The sequence below is a fragment of the Oryzias melastigma genome, linkage group LG5 (assembly GCF_002922805.2).
Source record: "Oryzias melastigma strain HK-1 linkage group LG5, ASM292280v2, whole genome shotgun sequence".
Taxonomy (NCBI): Eukaryota; Metazoa; Chordata; class Actinopteri; order Beloniformes; family Adrianichthyidae; genus Oryzias; species Oryzias melastigma.
In genome coordinates this window covers 22,916,539-22,937,961 of record NC_050516.1, presented here as the reverse complement: position 1 = coordinate 22,937,961, position 21,423 = coordinate 22,916,539, and the positions used below count along the sequence as shown (strand labels likewise).

The window sequence follows — 21,423 nt, the reverse complement described above, 5'->3', positions numbered from 1 at the left end:
TTCTGATGCTGCATAAAAAAACAAATTCTAAATATTTGAATTCTTCACTGCAGTAAATTCAAAGAGAATTTTATTGACTAAACTTTACACAAGAAATCTAAGTTATGTAAGACAAACATACTGTGCATTCACATTTCAAAAGGAGGCTGGTTTATTTACATAATTACACATTTGTTTATCCTCCATAGATACAGTTAAATACCAGAAACCTTTGAAATTTAGTGTCAGAAAAAAGTATATTTTGGCAGTAAACAAGTTTTTCCATTTTGCTGTGACAACTCACACAAAGAACAGGCAATCCTGCAATGACGATCGGTGGAGATGCACCAGTGAACGAATGCAAAGTGTTCCCAAACAAAATCATAGTTCTCCCACTGTTCTTCAAGCCTTAAAGGCCATATCTTCAAAAAACTTCAGCTGCCTCACCATCACAGCGTACGCTTGGTACTTCTCGTCTCCCATGTGGTCACGAAGGCACAGCTGAAAGAAAGGAAGTTAACTCGAATCATTCTGAAAACAAGGCGACCTATTTTCTAATTTAAGTTACAAATTAAATCAGAATCTTAAAAAGGAAATAAATCTGATGTAGAACCAGAGTGGTAAAACATCCCACATACCTCTCTTTTGGTCTCATCTTCTTCCTCCTCCAGGATTTCCAGCACTTCATCCAGCAGCTTAACACCCAGACCTTTCACCACATCAGTTCTCAGCTTCTCTATAGCTCTTCTGATCTTGGCTGGACCAGATGTAGAACCTTTCAGAGACGAACATGTTCAACACCAGGAACTTCACACCCGAATGACGATGATAGTGTTTAATAGTGTGGTAAAAATCCAAACGCATCTGAACCTTTTGGTATTTTGCTGAGCGACAGGTCCTCAGCTTCCCCTCGAGCTTTCCCGTGAAGAACGAGCGTGTCCCTGTACTTCCTGTTCAGTTTGAACTCCGGCAGTGAAGAAGTGGAGTCAAATGCACTTTTGTCCCCTCCGCCGTCTTTAACCTCCATTCTCAATGTTTGAGTCATCATGTGCACTAAATCTTGCATGTCACTTGATTCAATTTTCCTGCAGACAATCATAAATTCAGTGAATTTATCAAAAACAACAGCGGTTTTAAAAGAATATCAACACCAAACTGGTCCAAGAGTTAAGATGAAATATAATAAAACGCTTCCTCACCTTTCCTTGCAGTCTCCTTCTGAGCGCTCAGTGGAGCTCGTGGATGAGCTGCATTCATCTTCGTCTGACCTTTGCTCCATCAGTTTATCCTGCAACAAACCACAATGTAACAACAGAAGATCTGAGAGGAAGAATTTTCAATTTACTGTGATAAAGTTCCCCACCAAGCTGACAAAAATTTAGCTAATGAAGAGTAACCGTTAAATGGTTTATTTTTATTTTATACCATGGTCTGGGTGAATACTCGATTCTGATTGGCTGCTGGGTGTGCATTAAAAAGTGATAATGCACAGTAATAACGCACACCTAAAAAAGAAGTTCCGGTCACACAGACCAAACGTTCGATATCACTGCGCAGGCTTCTTTAAAACACATTTTTCCTTCATCGTCTGGACAAAACAAGCAGTAATGGATGAACTTTCTCTCTGAACTGATGCTTTATTCAACTTATTGTAGCGACCAGCATTTAGATTCCTCTCCTTTTGTAAGGTAAATTAATATTGACAAATTGGTTATTCTCCTTCTAATAAAACACCACTCGACATGGAAGGTGTAGTCTTCTGTTTCACCACAAGAGGGAGTTTCTCATTTTAGAGCAGCTCAGAAGAACGAACCTGCCGTGAAATGAAACACAGACAGAAGCTGAATATGTTCTAGCTGCTCACTGAAGGCTTAACGTCAGAAAAAGAAGAAAAATATCCTAATTTGTCCAGGTCTTTCTTTCAAAACAGCGACACTTTACCGCTGCAGCTGAGGTCTGTAACGGCTTCCGGCTTCATGCCGTGTTCCATATCACCGTGACAACAAACCGCATCACGGATCAAATAGTCCGCTTTTTGTGAAAAAATGAGCTAAACCAAAGAAATAACAAGAATAAAGTACTAAATATCGATTAAATGTTTATTTATTTTGTAAAGACCATGGTATAAGCGGGATAATACCCTCCGAAGAGTGCATTATGAGAAATTAACGCACTTCACGGAGGCAACCGTCCTCCGCTTCGCGTCGGACGGTTTAGGCCTCCGCGTCGTGCGTTAATTTCTCATAACGCACACTTCGTCGGGTATTATCCCTTACTTAAAAGGTTATCAGCTTTACCTTACTGTTGGTCTGTGTGATGGAGTATGAAGCTGATCGAGTTACTGGGACGTTGACGTGCTCTGATTTAGTGGACGTGACATCATAGGATGCTCTTCGAACTGCGCTGGCATCTGGATGAAAACAGGACACAGAAAAACATCACTTTGATCTGTCGCAGTGTTCTAAAACAGAACATAGAAAAACATCACTTTGATCTGTCGCAGTGTTCTAAGACAGGACATAGAAAAAAATCACTTTGATCTGTCGCAGTGTTCCAAAACAGACCATAGAAAAACATCACTTTGATCTGTCGCAGTGTCCCAAAACAGAGCATAGAAAAACATCACTTTGATCTGTCGCAGTGTCCCAAAACAGAACATAGAAAAACATCGCTTTGATCTGTCGCAGTGTTCTAAAACAGGACATAGAAAAACATCACTTTGATCTGTCGCAGTGTCCCAAAACAGAACATAGAAAAACATCCCATTGATCTGTCGCAGTGTTCTAAACAGAACAATAAAACAGATGTGTTTTCTAGAGTGACTCAACATCAAATTACACCAGAGAAATTCTTTGCATTTTCTATTTCTATTTCTGTACTTCTGTTTTGTTTACTTTTTTTGTAACATGGAGGTTAAATCATTCAGAGGTGGTACCTGTATGACTGATGCTTTCCTGGGACTGTCTCAGTCTTCTTCTCTCTCGAGCTGATAACAGGCGATCCTGAAATTAAAGTTACAGTGATTAAATGAAACTCAATGAGGCAACAAAAGCCCGGGCAAAAACATAAATACAAAAATGCTTTGTTTTGAGTTGTACAGTAACATCGCCTGGAAACAAACATACAAAACAACAAAAATACAAAAATCTTTTCATCAATTCAAGAAAAATTGAATAATTTTAGTAAATCAGACACATTTTAGTTGACTATGAGAGATAAGTTTGAAGATACATGGAATTCTGTGTTAAATATATTCAAAAAAAATTAATTGATAAAGCAAAAGTTAAATCCTAAAGAAAAAAATAATTTCTAAAATGTAAAAAGATTAAATAAATGTGATTGTAGGCCAAACTCACAAGCTTTAAAGCTAAATATCAGTTCCATAAAATGATATACTCTGGGACTATCTTGTAACTTTGTTCTCTGTCTTTTATGTTTGTTTATTTTATTGAATTTTTCCTTCAAAAGTATTAAAATCAAAGTAGAATCAAAGTGCTTTTATTTTTTTGTGGAGCTCCAACTATCTTTTATTTGACTCGTGGGCAACAAAGGGTTCTAAAATTATGACCAGGAGCAGATACGTGGAATGTTTTATTATCCCAACTCATAAGAGAAATAAAAAAACATGGAATCTGGTTAAAAACATGCTCACATTTTGATTTAAAATTGATATATTGTTTATGATACTGCTGAATCAAACCAGAAGGTTGATGGAAAAAAACTGTTTAAGTGACAAACACCTTTATTTTTATCTAAATATTTGTGTTTTCATCAGTTTTATTGTAATTTATAGTCGTTTAATGCATATAATTTTTAACTTCCATGCATCCAGTAAAAAGTCATACATAAAGGACTTTAAAAAGATTTAAAAAAGTAAGAATTGTGGTTCTATCTGTGAATCATTAAGCTAGATTTGTATATTAAATTGGATCGCCACCTTAGTAATGATCCACACCAGCAAAGGTCAGTTTATTTGTTGTGCACCATATGAGGGGAGACACCAGAATTACAGGAAAAATAAACATGGATACAGATTATCATTTATTCTAATTTCCCGGACCAAATTAAATGGTTTAAATGGGTCGCAAATTTTCCCCAGGCCCTAGTTTTATTGTATAAATGTCTGCAAACAGATTAAAACAAGGCAAAAGTTTCACCTGCGGCAAAGGTAAGATTCCATCTTTAGAGGAAGTGACCAGCGAGGAGGTTGCTGTCACGTCAGGACTCTTCTTGCTCCTCCTGTTTCTCTCCACAGTCACACTCTCAACAGGAGGTTGTGGTAGAGGTCTCGGTGTGGTTACTTTGAACTAAAAAGAAAAGACAAAGATTCAAAAGTGATACTGCTAATTTACTCTTTTTTATTTGAAACATAATTTCCAAGTTATGTTTTAATTATGATTATAAAGTTTTGAACCAAAATCCTACAACCTAAATGTCTTAAAAAGCTATTTTTCATGTTGATCAGAAGCTTCTGTTTCCCAAATCTCCTCTGAGGGGGCGTGGCTTTTAGTCCTGAGCTGAGTAGCCCTGCCCCTGATCCCCCCATCTGATTATGATAGCTCTGTCTCTCTAGTTTAAATCTTTCCCCGCTGCTACATAAAAATGTCCATCAATCTGGGTAATGTCCAGCCGTATGGTTCTGATCCGGATGTCAGCTGGACGAGGAAGTGAAGATCTTCATGGACAGAACTTCCTCCAAAATCCTGATTCTTTCTCCTTCCAGTTCACCAAAGACTCTTTTAGCTAATTCTCCAATGTTTATTGACTGTGATCAATACATTCAATCATTGGTTTCTCAGAGTTCTTGATAAAATAATGAAAGCTAACATCAAAATGCTCTTTCATTGATTTACAATCCTTTCCAACTGCGGTCAAATGAGCCGCCGTTCACATTTCCGTGGTCACATCAAGAAGCTCCGTGGAGTCTGGTGGAGATTTTCCAGCGTTCTCAGTCCTGCTACCGTAAGTATTGGATGAAACTCACACCAAAAATCCAGTGATGCTGATTTGACCACAGAAATGTGAACGGCGGCTCATTTGACTGCAGTCAATGTGAAGATACCATCTTCTCTTCTCCAGAACCTGAACTAGACACTAGGAACAGATGAGGGTTTAGTGCATGTGCAGCAGAGCTGTTGATGGAAAGAAGATCATTCATTCAAACAGAGTCTGTCCAAGACAGTTTGATTGACAGAGATTTAAATGGAGAAATACCTGAAAATGCAAAAACTAAATTATTTCCTACTACATTTGTTCTCTTTATTAAGAAAAATCCCCCACATTCATGTTAAAAACTCAAAAAACATGATTTTCGTGGGAGGGGGACTTTAAGTTACAAAATGTAAATCAGAATCTTAAATTAAAAAAAAGATTCTGTTTTTATTGACTCATGCAGGGTCACAGCAGTGTCTTGAGGCTTCCTGGTTTTTAACAACAGCTCTAATAAGTTCGTGAAAAACTTAATTAATTATTTAGTGAACAGACCAAACACAACATACGGTATATGAATGTTTACCTTGTTCTGGTGTTCTTGTGTTGGACCTTTATGCTGTTGTCGTCTCTGCTCTGGCTCTGAGCAGCCTGACAAGTTCAGACATGGACTGGCTTTACTTGTCTTAGAGGCTGCAGAGGAAGATTCTCCCTGATCACAGTCCTAAACAGAGATACATCATTTCTTAATGTGCAAAACAGCAAGTTTGTTTACAGGAGTTGTGCAGTGCTCACCGGTTCTGCAAGCTCCAAGAGCTTTTCTGCAGCTTTGAGTTTGTCCTGTGAAAACAAAAATCATCTCAGATTAAAAACTACTACGTAATTTTTTTAAAAGTTTAAAACAAAAATGCCTTACTTGGACATCTGGGGAGGGAAGGTTCAGAACTGAAGACTGCTTGATAAGCGTAAAAGTGTCATTTTTGTTGACAACATTCTCTAGATTTGCTGTGTGCGCGTCGTCTTGTTTCAATAACTCCGTGGTGTCATCTTCATCATCCATAACCGACTCCTGCTTCTCCCCAAATGTGCTGTCAGAGTTCTGCTTGAGCTGCTTCTCTGCCGTCTTGTGTCCCCCTTTGCTGTGAACACCTGACGCAGCCTTCAGGTGGGGCTTGGCTGGATCAGGGGGGGCCGCAGGATCCGGTTTCCCTCTCCGCTTGCCATCTCTGTGCACAATGTGAGCGTGACCCGCGTTGGGTGGCGGGGGGTGTGACATTACAGACGGGGCCACCTGTCTCCTGGTCACTCCGTCATCCTGCTGCAGCGGGACATCAATGTTAATGCTGCTGACTGTTGCCATAGAGACCGCACTGGCTTTGAGGGCGTCGGGTGAGGAGGGTTTGAGTGGGGGAGGTGTCCTGGGTGGGAGGGAATCCGCTCTGTCACTCCGTATTTTCTGTTGGGATTTTCCTTCCTTCTAAAATATAAAAAAGGACAGAAGTTAACTTCCACTGATATGGCTTCTATCAGACTTTTTTACTGAAGTTTTGATTAACTTAGATCAGGGGTGTCAAACTCAATTGCACAAGTGGCCAAAATCTAAAACACACCTTAGGTTAGGGGCCAAACACGATAAACATTTATTGAATAATATAAAAATAAATTCCAAAATAGCCTAAAAAACGTTTTACAAAAGCCTAAATTAGCCAAAACAGCTAGCATGTAGCCAAAATATTAGCTAAACTCCAACATAGCCTAAAAAAACTGGAAAAAAAGCCTGAGTTAGCCAAAACAGCTTGCATGTAAATATTAGCTAAACTCCAAAATAGCCTGATTTTTTTTTTAAAAAAAGCCTGAATTAGCCAAAACAGCTAGCATGTAAACATTAGCTAAACTCCAAAATAGCCTAAAAAAGTTTCAAAAAGCCTAAATTAGCCAAAACAGCTATCATGTAGCTGAAATATTAGCTAAAGTCCAAAATAGCCTTAAAAATCGTAGTAAATGCTAAAATAGTCCAAAAAGCTAGCAGAATGGCAATTTTTAAAACTTTAAAACCATAACTTTTCAACTTAATCATGAATAATAAAAAAGCAGGAATATTGTTCCAGAAATCATTTTCAATATTTTACTCTCCATAAAAACATATTTTGTCAAAATTGTCCAAGTTAGAAATGAGTGCAAGATAACATCGGGCCATTAATAACAATAAAATAAAATAAAATGATCTGGAAGGCTGGATATAATCACCCAGAGGGTCAGATCTGGCTCCTGGGTCTTGACTTTGACACATGTGACTTAGATCATGAATCCACACAGCTGCTGTGCTTTTCCGTTTTAATGTTTTGTATTTTTTTTATCACTAATTTATCAAAAACCAAAAGTGCATTTGTTCACGGCACTTTATTATAAAAGGACAAACATTTCCTGATATCTAAACTTTTTCTTACATGAACGTCTAAATGAAAATAAAGGGAGAATAATCCAAGTCCCACCAACTAGTAACCCCCCAAACTCACCCAGTTTGTCCTGTCTCGGGGTTCAGGTTGTGGACTTGCAGAAGGCCTCTCAGGTTTCGCCTCACACGGTGTCCCAGATCTGCAATCCACACCGTCACCTTTTTTCCTTGATTTTGCAGTTTTCCTATGAAAAAAAAAAGCATAAAATCTTCTAAATGGAACAATTGAAAAGTAAAAGTGTTTTGTGGTTCACTGAAACCCACTCTTTGGTAGCCTCCAGAAACATCGCAATTTGTCGTTTTATATAAGGCTGCCGCAGGATGAGTTTGACGTCGGGCCTTTCTTCAGGTTTCTTTGACAGCATGCTCTTGATTAAGTCTCCAAGCTGGGGATCATACCGACTCGGCATCTGTGGAAGCTATAAAAATAAAAAAGAAAGAAATAAAGAATGATAAATACAATGTTTATACGTTAAAACAACAACAGTCCAGTCACACAAAAACTTCTATTTAAAAAGAAAAAAAGTCTTGGGCGCAGACACACGTTTACAAAAAAATCTAACAAAATGAAGTTAACAGAATAGACAAAGTGTTTGTCCTTTACATCAGACAAGAAATGTCCTTAAGTTCAGACCAACCTTTCCCTCCACAATCCGATACACCAGTGAGTTCATATCCTTGGCGTTGAAGGCATGTTTCAGCGTGGACATCTCATACACGCAGCAACCCAGGGCCCAAACGTCAGACTGAACACAAAGACAAAAAAAAAAAAAGCTTACAATAGTCATTGAAAATTATTGACATACAAGTGTTAAAATGTATATGTGTATATTAACACTTATTATATAGTAGGGATGCAAAAGATACAAATCAAAAAATCGATCGGGCAGTGGGAGTAACAGCAGTTAAGAGGAAGAGGAAGTGTGCTTTACATTCAGTTAACGCATGACCTGATTAGTCTACTAATCAAAAAACTAATCGGTGATTAACCGACTATAAAAACAATCATTTGTGGCAGCTCTAATATTTTTAGATTTCTTGTGTTATCAGAGTGTAATCATCCCTGTACAAAGGATATCAAATAACATAGTCGGTCATTAATATTATACCTCAAGAAATACATATAAAGAAGATTGTTGATGTCAAGAGGTGGAGCTACCTTGTGGTTATAGGGTTTATTTGAGAAGAGCTCAGGACTCATGTAGTACGGGGTCCCAATAAGTGTGCTGGCCATGTCGTTCTGGTTTTCCAACACTCTGGCGATGCCCAGGTCTCCAACTTTGATGATGTTGGTTTTTGTCAGGAAAATGTTCTGAGTTTTAAGGTCCCGGTGAAGAATATTCCTCTCATGAAGATACTGAAAGACAAAATCAGAGACTTGACTAAATGTAAACACTGTAGTGGTGCTGAGAATAAAAATAAACAGTACCTGAAGGGCCATTGCTATCTGGACAAACCACTCCACAACCTGCCTCTCTGGCAGAAGCTCTCCTTTTTGTTGTTTGAGTCTGTTGTAAAGATCTCCTCCTTCACAGAAACCCATCACGATGTACAGCTGACGATCGTCTCCCTCCCAGGACTCCCTGTAGGTCACAATGTTGGGATGTCGCAGCTGTGACAGAAGCTGGGCCTCCTGCTCCGCAGAACGCCGCTCCCTCTTGGAAGAAGTGCTTAAATTCAGCTTCTTTATAACATACTGGATGGGAGAAAAGATAAAGGAATGGAGTCAGAAATCGCAAGAAGATGTTAAAGTTTGAATTGCCACGCTCATCCTGTTCAACGGTCATGTGTTTCCCACTTTATACACACTTAATGCAACAAAATTCAAATATCAGACATGCGTGAACATATATGTGTAGTTTTTACATGACTTTTTAAATTTTAACCCTTTAACACCTGAGACGCTTTAACACAAAATCGTTAAAATAGTTTTCAACACAATCAACATAATTCCAGTAGATTCTGAAAGAGAAGAGCGGCTTGACGATTTTGTGTTTAAGTGCCGCCTCAGGTGCGAAAGGGTTAAGGCACGTGTCAAAGTTAAGGCCCGGGGGCCAGATCTGGCCCTCCAGATCATTTCATTTTATTATTACACGCCTGATGTTATCTTGTACTTGTTTTTAACTTGTATAATTTTGACAAAATATATTTTTACTAAGAGTAAAATATTGAAAGTTATTTAAGGTTTAAATTGATTTATTCTGGAATAATATTTCTTCCTGTTTATTATTCATAGTTATGTTAAAAAGTTATGGTTTTAAAGTTTTAACAATTGTCATTCTTCTAGTTTTTTGGACTATTTTGGCATTTACTAAGATTTAGTAGCCTATTTTGGAGTTTAGGTTATATTTCAGCTACATGCTAGCTGTGTTGGCTAATTTTAGGATTTTCTTTTTAAGTTTTTTTTGGGTGTTTTGGAGTTTAGCTAACATTTACATGCTAGCTATTTTGTCTAATTTAGGATTTTTTCAGTTTTTTAGGATATTTTGAAGTTTAGCTATTTTTTCAACTACATGCTAGCTGCTATTAGCAGCAAAAAAATCAATCAAACCTTTGCAATAACTGACTGTAATCTTTACAGTACTTTGGCTCACACATCTGAAATGATCACTCATATATATGACAGAGTAATCTTGTTAATTTTAAATTCTATTTCAATTTTGTCAGATACTATTGCAGGTTATACAGCTGCCATCTTGTCCCTGTGTGTGAATATTTCAGCTTACACACTGCAAAAACAGGCCCCAAAGAAATAAGTCTCTTCAAAATTAAAACAATCTTCTTTGAACGAGCAAGAAAGAAAAAAGAAGAAAAAAAACTATTTAAAAAAAATGATCTTTCTTGCAAGACAGAAAAAAGGTTATGTAATTGAAACAAGGGTCTTTTTTACTGTCTTATGATTTGTTTTTTGCACTGTGCACCTTCTATTTAATTTAATCTTCTATTTGCACTGTATTTTATGGAACCAAAATAGTCTCAACTCATTTGAATGCATGTAATTCTTTCAAATCAATCTTAAAAGCTAATTCCTGCAGTGTTTTCATTTTTAATTATTACAAAAAGCATTTTACTGCATGTTGTACTGCGCATGTCCACGTGACCAAAAACAAAAAATCTCTATTCAGCCACATTTCGAGCTTAAACCTCCTTTAAAATCCACTTTATTCTGATTTAGGTCAGGATTTTGGTCGAGACCACACCAGATTTTTCAAATTATTACATTTCAAATGTATTTATGTTAAAATATCAGTATTTTACAAGACATTATTTACAATCTACAGTGAAGCAAAAAAAATATTTTTTTATATAATCCAGAAAAAAAACCAACAGTTTCTAAAAACCTTGTGAAGACTTACAAATGTTTTTGCTGTCATTGCTAACAAAGGGTATATAACAAAGTATTGAGATGAACTTTTTTTTATTGACCAAATACTTATTTAATTCCCAGGACAGTTAAAAAATGAATGCCACTAAAACAGGCAATGAGTGGAGGACAGAAGATGCTCTTATAGAAAAAGTTACAGGTCTGTGAGAGACAGAAATCTTGTTTGTTTGTAGGCAACTTGTTTTCCACCATAATTTGCATTTAAATTCTTTGAAAATCAGACAATGTGATTTTCTGGATTTTTTTTCTGATTTTGTCTCTCATAGTTGAGGTATACCTGTGATGAATATTACAGACCACCTCATCTTTTTAAGTGCACAATTAGTGTCTGATTTATAAAGTTTTTTGCCCCACTGTTAGTTTAAAGCAGCTGATTAAGAAAGCTGTGATAACCCAGCATTCTAGCAGCACTTAAACGCATCACTTACACAAAAACATGGGGAAATGAAAAGAGTCTCACATCTGAATTGTGCATAAATGCAGTTTTGTTTGTGTGTACCAGGCGATTAGTCATAAGCTGATGTAATTTAAAGTTGTACATGTGTAGATTGCATTTTGTAATTTTTGTACAAGTGAATACACAATTGCAAGTACACGCATTATGCAAAAAAAAAATGTAGTGTATGAGTTACAAATCAGAGATACATAAATCAATGAAGCGAGACTATTTTGGCTCCATATATTACATCTAATTTTTTATTCATTTTTTTTAGATAGCACAGCTGTTAGTGTTTTTATTTTTTTGATAATCTAGTCCTCGTCTTTCTTTCAGATCAAATTAAAAAAAAACTAATTTCTCCAATGTTATCATTTAGAACCATTGCACAAATAAAATCTTAATTCAGCAACATTGGAAGGTCTTTCAGTTTAAATCTCCCTTTACTTAACATACATGTCGAAGCATCTTAATCCGATTTAGGTCAGGATTTTGGACGGGACCACTCCACATCTTTCAAGTTATGATTTCGTATTTTAAAGCTATTTTAAAGAATGTAACCAATTGCTTTACCATAACCGCTCATTTCTTGATCAGCTATATAAAAAAAGTTGATAAATCTTTGTTGTTTGTATAGGTATGTGTTAACTTCACGCTTATTTTAGTGTTTGTTTGGGTTTCTTCAAAACTAAATCATCCAAAAAAGCTAAACTTTTCTTTATTAAATATGTCCAAACTCGGTTTCTTACCTGTTTTCGGTCAGTTTTGTGCTTCACCAAGTTCACCTCTCCATAGCTTCCCTTCCCAACCACCCGGATGAAAATATAGCTGTTCATCGTTTCTCCGGGCTTTCGTTAAACATCCCGACCCTCCGAAGCGCTACTTCCGGCTCCCGAACTGTGATAAAGATGAGTCACATTGAATAACTAATCGGAGAAAAGGAGCAGATGAAGAACATCTTCGAAAAAACTTAGCGTTAGCTTAGTGCCAGCGTTGAGATTTTCTGTAGCAGGAAATCAGTGGAACTCAATAGTTTGGCGTCACTAGGCAACTGTTACTTTGCTGAGAAGGGAACGCTACGAGGGAAGAAAGAAACTACAGCGCCCTCTAGTGCGCGGAGTCTGCCTGGCAGCACAATGTTTTGGTTCTCAACACAGTACTTCAGAAATTCTTTCAACTAAAATTAAGATCAATAAATAAAATGATTTATCATACGTTAAAAAAATGATCATATTATAGATAATTTATAAAACCATTCAATTGCATCCATTCAAACCTGAAAGCTCCAACTATTTATTTAAACCATAATTTTTTTATCCACATTTGTCTTCATATAATAATTATTTAAAGATTTTTTTCAACCAACCTTGATTTTTTTTCTCAAAATTGAGATCAACTTCTCAGAAATTTTATATTTTGCAGTTAAATAAGTTTAACAAATTAATATAAATGGGGAGCCGATGTCCTTTTGCAAAAGCACAAGTCGTCTACATAATCTGTTAGTTTTCTTTATTGTAATTTAATAATGCATACATTTTTTTACATAATATAAAAAAATGAAAGCACATTTAAAACCTTTTTCATGTTAATGTTTTCAAAACATAAAAACAGATTTTTTTTTATTATTATATTTTTATTGGAGGAGGACCACAGATAAATAAACAAACAAAAACTTATGACAAGATTGTTTAACAAAGACAAAGGTCCAACCATATAGATGAGTTCAGTCCGTTATTCCATAGAGAGTCAGGTAATGTCCAGGCAATGTAAGACAGTAACAGACAGAGAGAGAGGGGAAAAAAAAGAAAAAAAAAGAAGAAGAAGAAAAAAAAAAGTAAAAAATTAAGAGAAAAAGATGCCCTACTATTAGCGGAACAGGGCACAATATATTTCCTAACACGTACACTTATAAAGGTATATGGACTGATATAAATGTATGTATCTATCTACACAAATTAGTATAATACAAATGGTCTGTAGCATAAATCAGATCACACAGAACTTATGGTGTAACTCTTTCCATATGCAGAGAGATCAATGTTCCGCTCCTCAATGACTTTCAGGGTAAGAATATATATATGTATATATACTTATACACGCGTACCCATATCTATTTATGTACATATACATATACACACATACCTACACACTCGTGTGCAAATATTTATATATCTATAGATCAGTACAAAGATATGCACATATAAAATCGAAAAAAAAAAGGCACAATTGTAAGGCTATTGATATCAAACAAATTCTGGTCTAGATGTGGCAATGAATCGGATCCATTTATTCCAACTATGATAGAATTTTTCCTTTTGAATCCTTAGCTGATATGTCAATTTTTGCATTCTAAATATTTCTAAGACAATTCCAACCCAGTCGTCCAAAGTGGGTTGAGTAGGGCTCAGCCATCTCCTTGTTATTGCTTTTTTACAAGCTACAAGAAGTAGCTGCAAAAGTTTTATCTCAGACTTGCATTTCATAAAAGGAGTAAAACCCAGATATAGAACCGTAAAACAAAAAGGAATTGGAATATTAAACACAGCATTCAGACACATCTGCACACCCCTCCAAAATGACAGTAAGCTGGGGCAGTCCCAGAAGATATGAAAATGGTTTGCGGAAGTTGAACCACATTGTCTCCAGCATGGCCTGTCATCCCCTTTATACTGTTCTTGGTATGGAGTTTTAAAGTATCTTATAATATTTTTCCAGCCGTGCTCTCTCCAGGTCATTGAACTGGAAGTCGACCACTGAGATGACAGGATGCTGGTCCAAGCCTCTGCTGATATATTTGATTACAAAATTAAAATTAAAAAATAAAAACAGATTTAAAAACTTATCTCCCATTTGCAATTATTTTGTTTATAGTTATTATTATTGTTTAACACTTTGTAAATGTATTTTATATAATTAGGTGTAAATAACGTAGTCATAGAATACATCTTAAATAAGTCACTAGGTTTTTTTTTTACCAGATATTTGAATTTATTTCAGATATTAACTTTAGCAATGAGCAGTTTTTCTTTGTCTGTTTAACTGCTGCTTTAAATTTATGTTTTTATTTTTAGATTATAAGTGTTAACAAAGAACAGAAAGAAGTACTTTATTCAAAACCTCAAAACTCAGATTTTCTAAAAACCAACAAAACAAGACAGAAAAAGATAACAATGCAAACTTTATTAAAAATTTTTACAAAGAGCAGTTGTACCAGAAGTTCAACAAGTTCACAGATCTGGAGAAACAGTGCAAAAACAAGTAGTTGAATCCAGTAAATAGCTGGGCTTGCTTATTCTGACAGTTGTGTAAATGAGAAAGCCTTCGTTTTATGAGTTTCATGGACTAAAAAAGGTCCTCTAATTGAGATAATGCCTCAACATTAAGCCTGTCAAATATTGATAATAGCTTATCTACTGGAATACTGCTTCCGCTGATGGAGGAAAACAAAACCTGAACGTTTGCTAAAATCCAGATCTTGCACTGCTAGAAGCTGAAAGAAACATGCAAAACCTTTTTAAATCTAATAAAATATATCTATAAACATGAAGTAGCCAGATATGTTAATCTGTAATACTGGAACTGTCAAGAGATTACACATTATAGAAAAACCAATCCATGACCAGTACAAGTGTGTTTACAGAAACAATTGCCTTGTTCTTTTCACAGTTATTACTTTAATGATTATGATCATTCAGAAAAATATATAAAATCTTTGTCCAAAGATAAACGAAAGGGACATACCAGCAAAAACAACATAAAAACATACGGTACCTTGTGTTAATAAAAGTTCAAGTACAAGCTTCATCTTCATACTGGTATAATGCTGGGCTAAAGTCAGGTTTCCCCTTTTCAGAAATGCAGGGGTCAAAGTGCTTTGGCAACAATTCAAGTCTTTCCTTTTCACCACACATGCAGGAGAGCAGAGGAAACCCGCTGCAACGGTCTTAATGCTAAAAACCAAAATCGTACGTTCCATCGGTCATTTTCACACATGATGAACAGAAACTTCCTGAAGTGACTGCTAATCTGCACATCATAAATGGTTGGAGTTGAAGCATGTATTATGAATACTTGTACATATCTCAGCCAGTTTACTCCAATTATAAAGTCATAATTGCACTTCTAATCAATTGTTTTTAATGTATTTGTAGTAACTATCTTAAAAGTAAAGTTTACTTACAAAAAAGTGGCTTTAACTTAAAATGCTGTAAAAAAAGTAGTTTTTTTTTTTAAATAATTCAGGGATGAACATTAATTGATTGATAATTAAAAAGATCTGTATGAAATGAACATTTTAGAACATTTATTGTCTATTTTTAATAAAAACAGATTTTTGTAAAGTAAAACAAATTTGTTGAAGTCTTGATAAATGTTTTCAATATGCGAAATGATGTGATATTTTGGCATTTAAGCCTCATTTGATTGTCGATTTACTTAAAATTCTTTAATATGTGCTTTAGAAATAAAAAGGTCAACATAATAATAATTATTTTTGAGTTTTTGCTAACACAACATGCTAACTTCTGGCTTTCTCAAAATATCTAAAATGATTGTTTTAAATTTATTTAGGATATATAGCTTAACGAACCACCACGACAAGCTTATAAAACCTTCCTCTAGGCCTGCTGGTGACGTCCACAAACCGCGAAACAGCGAGTGATGCATCAAAATGAAGATGAAACTTTTGATTCTTTCAAACTAAATGTACAATTTTTGAAGAGAAGAGCAATTTTTTGATTACTCTTTCAGAGAGCGGTATGACTCATCCTACACAAAAACACAACTATTTATATGGGATAACATAAAATAAAATTGTGTTTTGTTACTTGAGTCTCAAAGCGTCTTATACCCCACATGTTCCAGTCATTATTTGCATAGTGCCTTGAGCAGTGCAGCTTTTTTTAGCAAGAGGAAAAATAAAAATCTTTCTCAAACCCATCGGTGCTTCCAGAACAAACATAAAGCTCTCAAGACAGCCTTCTCTGTTTTGTGCTAAGCTCTGTTTGTAAAACCCTAAAGCAAGAAAAGTGTCCGAATTTGAGTCTTTTGACCACTGGGGGGGGCAGGGACACGGATGTTAGTCAGCATGTGGGAGCAACAGGAATGCTCAGTCACCAGGAAAGCTGGTAAAAGAAAAGATCCTAATCTAACAGGTCCTGAGGAAAAACAAAAACAGGATTATTTTATTTTATTCTCCAATAGAACCAAAATACTGTTGCACCACAGACCTGATCTGAGTCTTCGTTAAACTGAGTCTTTGCGGTCTCCATGTACTGGGTGTCCACGTCGTCCACTCCTTCTATCTTATTGGCTTCCACGTTTTCCCGCATTACAGAGTATCTGTGCACGAGGAACCTGAGGAACAAACAGAACTAACTCACTAAAGATCCACTGAAAAACTCCAAATATGAGTTCTGAATGACAAAAAAAATAGAATCACTCACCGGCCTCCACAAACATATTTCTTTACCAGCCAAACTCCCGCTAGAGCACTGGTAAGGAGGATAGCTATGATGACCATCGCTATGGCAACGGTGTTCAGTGAACTGCTGTCAGTCTGCTGGGTTTATTTCAGAGAGACAGAAGAATCCTTGACTTTCAGAGGGGCTTAACAGTCAACTTGAAATGTAAAAAGTTTAATAAATATGGCTGATGCATTGCACTGGAAATGCATGAACTTAAGCTGTTTTTAGATGAGGATAACCAGCCGTTTGGTTATTACAGCCCCACTGACCAGAAAGTTGGGATGCAGAGCATCACTAGTGCACATCTTCCCGAGGTCCGTCTCCTTCCTGGTGGGCTGAAAGCCTCCTTCACACTGGTTACCTGGGATTTTCCTGTACCTGAAAGCAAATCCTGTTAGCTGCTGAAACCGGGTTCAGGTCTGGTTTCTTCACGGAACTGTCAGGCGTCCTCACCCACTGGTCTGCAGCTGTTCTGTGGTCTCATTCAAACAGAACTCCAGAGCCCGGCCCTTCACCTCCTCCTGCATCACACACTCAGTGCTGTTCTCCGGACGGTAAAACCCAAAGTCACTGGAGCACAAAACCACATCAGATTTATTCAGCTATGAAATAAGAAAGCATTCTCTAAATACAATTTGATTTCAGTTAATGTGATAGATATATAAATACGACTTTATGTAGAGAATACTTTATTAATCACAGTTGGGAGAAATTCAGTTGTCCGGTTATCAGACATACCACACTCGGAAAGGAAACAAAAATAAACTATGCTAAAAATAACACTATAAAAACAAGACAAAAACATGTATGCATGAATAAATAAATAAACTCAGGAACCCCCGACCCCCCCATCCATCCGCTTATTGCCGAGTGTCAAACAGGGAGGCACCGGGTCCCATTTTAAGAGTCTTTGGTATGACTCAGCCGGGATTTGAACTCACGACCTTCCAGTCTCAGGGCAGACGCTCCACCACGAGCTCAAAGAAATCCTTGTAACATAAGTGGAGCTCTGCCTGCTTATTTTCCACATAGTTCAGACCTTTCTTTTTGTTTTGTTTTGATATATATGTTTGATTTAAAATATTTAATTTATGAAATAATAATTATAATAAATATATTTTTAATTTTGTCTTTGATATAGAAATTAAAAACAGTTTGATCTCAATCTGTGTTGTTTTAGCAGTAAAAATTTGAAAATGTATTATTTGGAATTTAGGTTTTTGGATAACATAGTGTAATATAATAAAAACTATTTTTTTTTAAAAAGAAGCTATTTATAAAACATTGGGAGAAAGTTTCAAAGATAAATTAAAGGAGCCATACCACGATTTTCTTAAGCCTTTCAGGGAGAACTATATCCACATATATGATCATATATTTACTTTGGAACACTAAAAAACAAATTAATTATGAAATATTAGTTATTTTTCGTGAGTTTTTTTCTACCCGGAAGTTTAACGTCTCGATTCCTGAAGCTCCGCCTACTGCTGCTTGTGGCTGCCGCCCATTTCATGACATCATCCTAGAGGCTTTGGCAGCCTGTACGCATTTTTCCCACAAAAATAATCCAAACTTTTCAAAGATGGATGCACACACCTCATATCTGCCTTTATTATCGCTACACTGGTTCACAACACAAATACATTCGGCGTCTGCACGACTGTCCCTGACAGGGTGTGAGTGTGTCTTAAAGGAGCCCCGCGTCTAAAGATACGAACACCAGCTTGAGCTGGAATTTACTGAAGACAGGACACAACTGGAAGATATACAGTGTTCTGCATCTAAAATGAAAGTTTTTTTTTTGCTGACTGCCAGCTCAGTGGAGAAATTGTTTGTTGGTTTTAGACTGGGGGCGGTGCTGTCTCACTCTGGGACGTCAGATCGTGAGAACCCGCTCGTTTTTGTGGATATGGGAGGGGTTGCTGTTGAGAGTGCAGGTTCTTAGAGGATTACTCTTAAATGCATGAACGGATAATGAACTTTATAGTGAGGAATGGACAGTATAATGCACTTAAAAGCTCAAAAAGTTTGTTTTTTCATGGTATGGCCCCTTTAATTAAACTGTAAAGTAGAAAAAAAGCTCAAAAAGACCCCAGACTACAAAGGGTTAAGAGGATTTCACACCTGACCGTTCTAGTATTTTAAATATATTCCTTCTAAGATATTCAATTTAAAAATAATAAAGCAGTCCAGAGCAATATTAATAGAACAAAAACTTTAAATTAGAACTTAAGCATAAATGTTACTTCAAAGAGAGTAAAACTTTCCATCTAAAGTGAAAATATGAAGAAAGTCCAAACTAGAGTCATACCAGTGATAGTCCACCTCTGTACACACACAGGGGGACGGCTTCCTGGACACCACAAAGTCCCTCCCGTTCCAGCAGACCGAGTCTTTCCTCAAACGCAGGAGCGTCTCCTTATACCCCAGCACGCAGCCATCACTGGATCCGCTTTGGTCTGCAGAATGAGCAAGCCACTCCACGTAGTCCCCATCATCACCTGCAGAACCGAACGGATCAGAACCCCGATCCAGCCATCTAAACCTGCTTTCCTTTCTCGTGCACTCACAGTCTCTGGTGAGCAGCTTCTTAAAGTCTATGGTGACCACCACCCATTTACTGAAGTCATTCCTGTAGCCCCACAGGCTGACGTTCATGGAGCGAGCGCCGGGCTCGCTGTCCATGCCGCTGAAGTGTAACGGGTCGTTGGTGAAGTTATATGTGTGCCAGCACTGACCCTCATCTGTGGAGAATCTGCACACGTGCATGAGCATGAAAACCTCCCAATGATGCACTACAGTCTCAAAGTACAAAAGATAAATACTTGATCTGGTTGACCAGGGCGTTGGTGTGCTCCACTGCCACCAGCAGGCCTCCAGAGTCCAGAATAGCATAGTGATGGGGGCCTTTGAGGGCCAGCATCCAGGTGTAGCCCCCATCGTCAGACACGTACACGTCAGGGAAGAGGGTGGACTCTGCGTCTCCCAGGCTGCCTGAAGACGGGAGGGGAGTCAGAAAAGACTCAGAAATCCCCGTGTGTTTCTGTGGCGTTAGTTACCGTGGGCTAGGATGAGGCCCACGGCGTTGGGCTGGGACAGAGGCAGCATGGGGACGTTCATCTTCATGGTGGTGCTGTAAGAGGCGTGGATATGAAGCCAGCACTGGAACGAGGAGAGCATGAAGGGATGATGTCAGACTGCTAAAATGATCATGAGAGGAGAACATGTTCACAGCTCACCGTGTTGGGTCTGTTGGTTGAAGTGTCGGAGTCGCACTGACTGTTCTCAGGTCTGCGCAGCGTCTGCCACTTCGCCCCTTGGTCATACGTGATCACCGTCTCCACAACACCGGCTGCACCAAGAGCACAACAGTCTGATTGATGTCTTTGGTTGTTTTAAAGACCGACCTCAATGAAAGTTGTGTTTTTCTTGCACTTTTCTGATGTTGGAGGACACACATTCAGAAAATTAGGCTTAAAACTGCATTTCTGAGTATTTCTTCATTCAAATTTCGTTGAATCAGGAGTAAATCAATCTGTACGGCTAGACAGGTCTAATGCTGCTCACCATTGTAGTTGCATCAGTAATGTTAGTTTGGAGGTGTGATGGAGAGCGAGCTAGCAGGAGAGCATGTAAACAGAGCGCTCTCAGCAACAGGGAGAGGAAGGGGGGTGGGGTTGCTCTGCACCAATGGTCCCGCCTAAAACTCAAGAGGCATATTTTTTAACAAACTCCTGCCACTCTGCAGAAACTATGTACTAGAAACCGACATTTTTTTCTTATTTTGGCTGAAAACAGCATAATTCTAATTAAAAGAATTCTGGGAACACTTTTAAAATAGATCAATGATGATTAGTGGGTCGACAAGGAGATCCTAATCCACAGATGTCAAATTCCAGCCTTTAATACTGCGCATGCGAGGTGGTGGTGCATGTGTGTGTGTACAATCAACCAAATGGGCTTCAATTTGAACTGTGGAGGCTGATATCATAACCACTACATTGTGGGTTCAGTCCATCTGCATTAGGAACAGTCTCTGTAGTAAAACAACATTTCACATAATCCAGAAATTCAATAGATTTTAGTTCATGATGTGGGAATTGTTCAATTCTGGGAGGTCACACCAGTAACCTTTCGAACATTTTTAAAACAAAAACCTGAAAACATTGAACTAAATGGAATAATAAAAGACGGCAGATGGGATGTTTTAGACAGTGTGAACTCACCCTCTGTGAGGATGCTGGTCAGGTAGACTCCCCGGAGCGAGGAGATGGTGGTGAAGTCGGTGTCACTTCCTGTGGTTGTGTAGAGGTGGCGCTCCAGAGACTTGGAGAAGACAATTCCTCTGTCGTCCGACACGTAGATGGTTCCTATCCCAGTGTCTGCTCCACAGAGAACACACACATTAGAACAGCTTTTGTTCGATGGAGAGTTCTTTCACTTCATGCTGCCTCTAATCCCCTTTAGCTCTAAAGCAAAACAGAAGTTCAGCATTTTTCTACATTAGAAAATCTGATGTCCCAAAAAAAAGGGGTGTCAAACTCAGTCGTACAGGGGCCAGAATTCCAAAACACACCTTAGGTTGGGGGCCGAACAGGATAAACATTTATCAAACACATTAAAACTACATTTTTAAAACTTTAAACAAAACTTTTAACATAATTGTGAATTCATTTATAGCATTAGCTGTGATAATGCTAGTGTGAATGCTGTAAACTCAATTTGGCTGCTGAAGATGCTAGAGCTGATAGCTGAAAATGATAACTGAAAACAC

At 37.4% G+C, this 21,423-nt stretch overlaps 2 protein-coding genes across 3 annotated transcripts in view; both read right to left on the bottom strand.

Moving 5' to 3' along the window:
- Positions 1-53: 53 nt before the first annotated feature.
- nek4 (NIMA-related kinase 4) lies at positions 54-12,259 on the bottom strand. Its single transcript, XM_024263801.2, has 16 exons — positions 11,934-12,259; positions 8,793-9,059; positions 8,523-8,720; positions 8,002-8,109; positions 7,628-7,782; positions 7,425-7,548; positions 5,825-6,385; positions 5,704-5,748; positions 5,495-5,632; positions 4,137-4,286; positions 2,915-2,981; positions 2,277-2,389; positions 1,179-1,267; positions 850-1,064; positions 618-754; positions 54-480 (listed from the first exon to the last, which is right to left on the bottom strand). Exons 1-16 carry the CDS (start codon positions 12,018-12,020, stop codon positions 382-384), a joined length of 2,553 nt encoding a protein of 850 aa, XP_024119569.1. The 5' UTR covers positions 12,021-12,259; the 3' UTR covers positions 54-381.
- Positions 12,260-14,343: 2,084 nt separating this feature from the next.
- Positions 14,344-21,423, bottom strand: part of LOC112140788 (sortilin) — a 21,357-nt gene continuing 14,277 nt past the window's right edge. Inside the window, exons 10-20 of one of the 2 annotated variants that reach the window (XM_024263796.2) lie at positions 20,876-21,031; positions 19,889-20,001; positions 19,709-19,811; positions 19,475-19,643; positions 19,220-19,404; positions 18,961-19,150; positions 17,103-17,219; positions 16,919-17,027; positions 16,629-16,744; positions 16,413-16,539; positions 14,344-16,340 (exon numbers count right to left, since the gene is read on the bottom strand). In XM_024263796.2, coding sequence (XP_024119564.1) covers positions 16,326-16,340; positions 16,413-16,539; positions 16,629-16,744; positions 16,919-17,027; positions 17,103-17,219; positions 18,961-19,150; positions 19,220-19,404; positions 19,475-19,643; positions 19,709-19,811; positions 19,889-20,001; positions 20,876-21,031 — 1,400 coding nt within the window. In that variant the 3' untranslated portion in view covers positions 14,344-16,325. The remainder of the gene's footprint in view (positions 16,341-16,412; positions 16,540-16,628; positions 16,745-16,918; positions 17,028-17,102; positions 17,220-18,960; positions 19,151-19,219; positions 19,405-19,474; positions 19,644-19,708; positions 19,812-19,888; positions 20,002-20,875; positions 21,032-21,423) is intronic. The other variant, XM_024263797.2, reaches the window with a different exon arrangement.

Bases quoted from the DNA above. Each gene is read 5' to 3' on its own strand.
- nek4 (XM_024263801.2), bottom strand. From the start codon at position 12,020: ATGAACAGCTATATTTTCATCCGGGTGGTTGGGAAGGGAAGCTATGGA. The intron at 8,721-8,792 runs GTACTGTTTATT...TTTGTCTTTCAG, and splicing joins AGATAGCAATGGCCCTTCAG to TATCTTCATGAGAGGAATAT. The intron at 7,783-8,001 runs GTTGGTCTGAAC...TTATTTTTATAG, and splicing joins ATCGGATTGTGGAGGGAAAG to CTTCCACAGATGCCGAGTCG.